The 7,519-nt window shown below is 36.9% G+C and overlaps 1 protein-coding gene across 1 annotated transcript in view; it reads right to left on the reverse strand.

The window, feature by feature from the left end:
- Window positions 1-6,212: 6,212 nt before the first annotated feature.
- Window positions 6,213-7,519, reverse strand: part of gyg2 (glycogenin 2) — a 12,621-nt gene continuing 11,314 nt past the window's right edge. The window contains exon 9 of the mRNA XM_007578165.2: window positions 6,213-6,825. Coding sequence (XP_007578227.1) covers window positions 6,688-6,825 — 138 coding nt within the window. The 3' untranslated portion in view covers window positions 6,213-6,687. The remainder of the gene's footprint in view (window positions 6,826-7,519) is intronic.

Genomic DNA, 7,519 nt, shown 5'->3' on the forward strand with positions numbered 1-7,519 from the left:
CTAATTGTGGGAATATGGTTTAGTCTCTGGCCCAGATTTCAGTGGAAACCAGTCCCACCCACTGAAGTGGCTTGGAAACAAGGGCACCCATAACCCCCGCTCCACAGCCCACAGCTGACTGTCATTACTCATGCAATTCCCAATTATCCCGATCTCACAAATTACAGGTCATAAGAATCTGGTGGAACCTCTGATCCAATTAACCAGACAGCTCTGCGCATGAATCAAGCTATGACTGCCACACATGATGAAAGCAGTTAGTCCAGAGCATATGGAGGAGTTTAGGATTCCTTACTGGTTATCACATTCCCCTCCGTCTACACAGCATGCGACTGAACGCAGCCAGAGCATGGCATAACAGCAACGGCATGAGATAGGCAGAAATCTTTATCCAATCACTTTCAAATGCTGAGATTTATCTACAGTCATTCCAGACTCACAATCACGTTATATCTCGAAAAGTCACAGAGGACGCCTTTCCAAAACCCCTACCACGAAAACCCAATTAGACTTTATTGGGATTTTATGTGTTGACCAACACAAAGCTATGAGTCATTGTGCAGAGCAAAGAAAATGTTGGGTTTTCTTACAGATAACAATCTAACTATAATTGTGTATGTTACTTTTTTCATGTCCATTTACTAAATTATCCATCCCAGATGAACATATTTAGAATTGGGACATGCTGATTTTTAAAAATTATTTTTATTTATTTTATTTTAATTTAATTTTTTTTGGAGTTCAAGTCAAGACCCAGCAGATGTCTGGATGAAGGTGCTCTGATTGGATGAAACTACAAATATGTCAATTTTAGGCCTGACTGTAACACAGAATGTTTACTATATAACATAGTGCTGGCAGCATCATGCTGTGGGGAGAGAAGCTGGTTGGAGTGATGGAGGTAAATCCAAGAGAGTCTTGGAAGAAACCCTGCAGAAGATTTGAGACCGGGGTGGAGGTTCACCTCCCAACATGACAACCATCCTAAACACGTATCCATATGAAATGATTTAGATTGACATATGTTCATGTGTTTGGATGGCCTAGTCCAGACCTAAATCCATCTCAGAATCTATGGTGAACCTTGAATGTTCACCAATCTGACTAACTGAGCTTGAGGTGTTTTGTCCTTAACCATTGGGATGCCGGTTTGACTCCCTACTCTGTCCGTCTCAGTTACTTTGCCATTGTGACCTTGGGCAAGACATTCACCCATTTTACCTGCTGGTGGCGCTCAGAGGGGCCAATGACTCCGATGGTATGGCAATGTTTCAAGTACAGGAACAAATAGTTCTGTCACATTTAACACATTGTGTTTTGCTTTGAACTTCATAAATTGCAATATGCTTTTGTTTCAGCTTCTCTCTTTTTAGATCTCATCTACTCAGACTTAGCTAAGCCCGGCAAGCAGAGAAGGTCCCACAATAGACAAGCAGCAAGGTGTGGCAGCCAGTATTTTATTGTCAAGCATGAAAAACATGCTGAACAATGTTTTTGTCTGGTAGAGGAATAAAGTGGTAACCCAAAGTGAACAGAAAACACTGACTTAAAAATAAAAGCAATTAACTGAAAACAGGTGAGTGTCATCAACAAAAACACAAACATTTTTGAGTAGTTGCTCTTTGAATCCAGCATGAAGTGGAACTGCATTCTGCGCCTGATCTGGATCTCTCAGATGATTTTGAGTGATTTAAGACACAATAAACATTTTTTTGGACATTTTTTTATTTATTTAGCAAAACACTATAACTATTTGATTTACATTCCTAGTAATAAATAAAGCTAAATCATTATATGAATGTTCAACGGAGTGTTCAAGTTTTCTACAATGGCAGCTGTTTCTTTAATTATTAGTTTGATTAATAAAACTTGAGAAATTGGCAATCATTTAAAGCTAAATGATTTTTAAATCTCTGTCACTACCAGCAGGTAAAATGATATGTTGATTGAGAACACGTTGTCATTAGAACAAAAGCCTTCTGCTGTCCACACGTTCAGAAACATGACCACGCTGCCACACAGGCCGTTACAGACCGCATAGCTTAGCATGGTGGAACCAAAGAAACACATGAATTTACAGTTTCTGTTTTGCTTTGATGTCAAAGCACACATCACTAATTATTAAAGATGTCTCACAGTTTTCTTCTTGGAACTTTGTAATTCATACAGCCATGCATCATGCATGCTGCAGAGATCTGAGAGCAGAAAAGACAAAAAACAGAAGCTTCCTCAAGCTGGGCGACAATCTTGGATCTGTGTTGGTGGTGAAGAAAAGACAGAACTTTTCAAGGTTTGTTTCAGGAAATCCTTCTAAAAGATTTGAACTGGACATTGCACCAAGTTGAAATCACAGTAGAAAGACTTTTTATAACTTTGAAGGAAATATTTTAAATCTGAAAATTCTGATAACATTTATTATGCATTACAGACTTGACATGAAATATGGTTTGAATCAAATTTTTATGAATAAAGCTGAAATGAGCCCAGTGGCATGAGAAGTGGGAGCTGCATTAGAAGTCAGAGGGAAGCAGCTGTCCAGGCAGGTGATGACGGATGAGTTTCACAGGGTTTTTATCAACTTTCTAACCAAACTTTAGTGTCTTGGATTAATTTAATCAAAGTCTAGAGTTTTTCTGACCACCACTCCAACTCGATCTGCCACTCCATGTTCTTCTCATTTGAGAACAAGCCACGTCTTCCATGAGGATAACGTATTAACATATCAACAGCTTATTGATAAATACAACATTTACCGGAAACAGTTTCTTCAGTGTAACCAATTAAAACAAGACATCAATAATGCTAACCTTGGACAACTAGACTGCATCAATGAAATTGCAAAGTTGCCAAAAACACTCTGAAAACGACATAAAATATAATGTCTTCAAGCATTTTTAATTCTGATCAATAAATAGGAAAAAGACCTTAGTATAGAATATAAAATACTCCATAGAACTCACCTCACACAGCACAGGATGCTCAGCATGGATTACATAATCAGACATTGATGACCACCTCCACACATTCTGGGTCTGTCCACCAAAACAAGCGACTGGAAAGGAACAATCACCAAACTGTCTCAGGTCTCTGGCCACGACATCCCACTATCCGCTCTGTTTATTGGTAATCTAGAAGAACTGAACAGTGGCGCAGTTGGTAGAGTTGTTTCCTTGCAGCAAGAAGGTTCTGGGTTCAATTCCCAGCCCCTGTCTTTCTGCATGGAGTTTGCATGTTCTCCCTGTGCATGTGTGGGTTTTCTCTGGTTTCCTCTCACAGTCCAAAAACATGACTGTCAGGTTAATTGGCCTCTCCAAATTGCCCCTAGGTGTGAGTGTGTGTGTTGCCCTGCGACAGACTGGTGACCTGTCCAGGGTGACCCCGCCTCTCACCTGGAACATTAGCTGGAGGGGCACCAGCAACCCTCCTGACCCCACTAAGGGACAAGGGTGTAACGAAAATGAATGGATGGACAGACCCAAACCTGCTGCTGGACTGTCACCAAGAAAACAATACAGCTTATCTGGAAAAATATTAGTACCTCACAATGGCTAGACTTTCTCACACAACATATATCAATGAAACAGCAACAAATAAAAATCAATTTGAATATTTCATTAAAATATACTCCATAATTCTACACTATGGAAACAAAGAGACAGTCTAATAAAAGTGTTCTTTATTTATTTCATTATTTGTTCTTTTTTTCTGGCATATACTTTTATTTATTTAATTGTTTATTTATTTTTCTATCCCTCTCTTTTTCACTTCTGCCCAAAATATATGTGATCCTAGATTCATAAAATAATATTAGGGAATATTATTTGGAGGTCAGAAAAAAAACTTGAAGGGGACAAAAGTAAATCTAATCTGCATATGTTAAACAATTTCATTGTTTTTGTTGTGACACCATTTGGTTATTTTTCTGTGCTTTGTCTTTTTCCTTGTTGCTGTTATTCGTTCTCTTATCTGGTTATTGATTTTGTAGATCAATGATTCTCTAAGTTAGTTTCTAATGTTTGTTCTATTTACAGTAATTGGTGAACAAAAAACAACAATAAAAGTCACTTGGATTCATTTTCAATGGAGATGAGGATTTTCATCTCTGAATGCAGAAGCTCTTTTTTTTCTCTAAGTCTTGATCTCACTGAGTCTTTAATCTGATTAAATAAAGGTTAGAAAATGTTTTTCTCTCCACTGTTGCCACATACCTGTTCAACCAGTGATTCCAGTTAGTTGAATCTGATGGTTAGATCACTTTTACATAGAACACATACAACAATAATCTGAAGCTAGAATAGAATAGAATAGAATAGAATAGAATAGAATAGAATATACCTTAATTCCCAAGTGAAAAAAAAATATTTGGGTGATTCTTTTTTTGCAGCAACATTTCATGTCCTCATGTTTTGCTTACAATGATTTTTTTGTAAAATGCACCAAATATTTACAACAAAGTATTTTAATTGTACATTTAGATGTTTGCCGTTATTCAAATATAAATGAAATGCCTTTTAAATATTATTTTGTTCTTTACACACCTTTTTGCTCAATTTCATTGTGTCCGCAGTCCAGTGTAATAGACTTCCTCATGAAGTTTAAACAGTAAAATATATATTTTGATGTTTTTCTTTGATGACTTAAATATAAAATATAATATAGTATAAAATATAAAATAACATTAATATAAAATTACAAGCATGTACACATAAATATGTTCATCTATATAAAAAATCTGTAACTGAATCCAGAGTAAACCGGATTCAACAGTTAATGTTCATTAGTTGCATGAGATATTATACATCATTGATTTATCCTGTTATTATTAACTGTTTTCCAAAATCCTATGAGTTTGGACTTCATTTCACATGTTCAGTGAGTGGAAACTTTAACACAGTTAAAGCTGCTGCCTTACTGGTTGGACTGGTCTGTCCAGTAGAACGGTCAGTAGATGGTCAACATGAGAGGAGCTGTAATTACCACTGGAGACATTAGTACCTTCAGGGACTGTTCCTTGTTTCCTGCTCACCTCTCATAGCCTAATCAAAGTGGCTGTCAAAAGAAAGCAGCACTTTATCTCAGATCAGCTCTCCTACTTTAATCTTGATCAGTCAGAGCGGTCTCCCTGCAGCAAGCTCTGCTGCAGTTTTTCCTTCCGCTCCATCACTGTGACAACACAATTCAGGAGGAATGCCCATGAAGATGACATGCACAGAGCTGCTATTAGATAAGGATTGCTCAGCAGTTTGTTGACTGCAGTCAGACATCTAATAATCTGCATTACACCCTCACTGATGGCCTGTCACACTTGAACAAGCTTGCATGAAGAGTCACAGTGCCCCCTGCTGACAGGCATCACTTGTTTAAGGGTTGATTTCGTCCATCCATCCATCCATTTTCTGAACACCCTTGTCCCTCAGTGGGGTCGGGAGGGTTGCTGGTGCCTATCTCCAGCTAACGTTCCGGGCGAGAGGGTTGATTTCGTGCTTTGGGTAATTTAAATCTTTTCTGAATTAATCTTTCATCCACCAACCAAAAATAAAAATGTGCTAAAAGCAGGACAAATTGATTTAGTCTGCACCATTCATACAAAATCCACTCAACATGTTTTAGAGCCAAAACAGTTCTTAAAAACAGGAAACTATACATTATGATTCCTTTAGAATAGAATAGAATAGAATAGAATAGAATTTTCTGAAGAAATTTAAACGGGCCGATCAAAGTGCACCCATTGGTTGGAACACATCATTCTGATGCTAAACATTAGCATCAATGCTAAGCTTGGGTAACATGCACCAAATAAGAGGAGAATCACAAGCATATCGACTAACATGGACTTACTCCATTCAGTATGTTAATATTAGTGTATAAGCTAAAATGAGCCAAAATGTTAATGTTAGCCTAAATGCTGCCATCACTAGCATGTTGTGTTACTTGCTCCATTTAGTTTGCTAAACGCAGCTAATAAATAGCAAAAATGCTTATTTTAAGCACCACCTTGCTTAGCGAGTTATCTCTAACTGTAAAAGTTAATAAAAAGAAAAAAGGTAATAAAAAAATCTTTGTTGTTAAGACCCTTAGTCTGCATAAGCCCAAAACAAGTCATTTTGAAAAGTATAGGGCTTTAATCTAAATATAATCTTCAACATGTATGGAAAACAACATGATCAAAGTTTTAAAAAAAAGTAAATAATGATTAAGTCAGTTTTCACAGCTTTGTCATAGAGCTTTTATCCATAACATAACACAAATAGGAAAACATATCACAGTTTAAATATGAGTCACAGTGTCCACATCTGTCTAAAGTTACAGGAAGGAAAATGTTTTGTACTTTTAATGAGAAGATCATAAAAAACCTCTACAGTGTTTGTATTATTTAGGCTGTTTGGTGATTTTACACTTCATGACTTCTCTATGCATTGAAAAGCTCATATCAACATCAGACTTGAACTATTCCACATTTAATCCCATTGCAACCAAACAAACAATTCATTATGATTTCACATGATTTTTACTGCATCACTGTGGAACTGGAGGGAAATTATACTCAACTTTTCATGCTTTTGATGGAACAAACATGAAAATAGTACTTTCTATTGATCACTCCCATAAAATCCTAATACAATTAATGAAAGTTTTCATCTGGACAAGTTCAAGGGGTGTAAAAACTTTAGCGAGTGGCGTCACACTTTAAGGAAGAGAGGTTTCATGTTGTGGGTCTAGGAAGCGGTCCAGCATCTTCTGGATGTTCTGGAAAGCATCTCTGCCAAGGTAGTCCACCTGTCCTGCCTCCCACATTCTGCGATGCTCTGCCTCTCTTTCTTCTGCCTGATGAAATGAAACGTGGCAGAAACAACAAAACCTTATCAGGTTTTCTTTAACAGGCTTTGTTATGATTGAAAGAACAGAATGTTTTCTATGAAGAAAAAGTCCTCTATTTTGGAGGCTTATTATTTCTCCTGTTTTCTTTTTCTTTAGAGCTAAAGTACATGTTGGTTTCTGAAAAAAAATAATGTGAAGTAAAGAATCTTTTCAACTCAATCAATGTTTTCAGCTCATAAAAACTGAGAATCAATTAGACTGCTTCATTTCTTTCTTCAGTTTCAGTCACTAACTCTGCTTGTCTAATTTCACTGGAGTGCAAACAATACATTGGGCTTATTATTTATCCTGATTCAGGCAGTCTGTACTTGTACCACATTTAGTAAAAACAGGTGATGATTTTTTATTAGTAATACAGTAAAAGATTGTTTGACAGGCTGAGTTTTGTTTCTTTATTGATTAATAAACACAATTTTCTCCCAAAAGTGATCAATTTCAATTCATCTGACCTGAAATGAACTCAACTCAACTGATTTGATCTTAACTGAATTAAACTTAATTGAACTGACTTGGACTAAACTTAGAATAATTGAACTGAATAGTATTGAACTGGGGCTGCACAGTGGTGCAGTTGGTAGAGCTGTTGCCTTGCAGCAAGAAGTTTCTGGGTTCAATTCCCAGCCTGGTCTTTCTGCATGGA

This window comes from Poecilia formosa, unplaced genomic scaffold (genome assembly GCF_000485575.1).
Source record: "Poecilia formosa unplaced genomic scaffold, Poecilia_formosa-5.1.2 Scaffold469, whole genome shotgun sequence".
In the NCBI taxonomy this organism is placed as follows: domain Eukaryota; kingdom Metazoa; phylum Chordata; class Actinopteri; order Cyprinodontiformes; family Poeciliidae; genus Poecilia; species Poecilia formosa.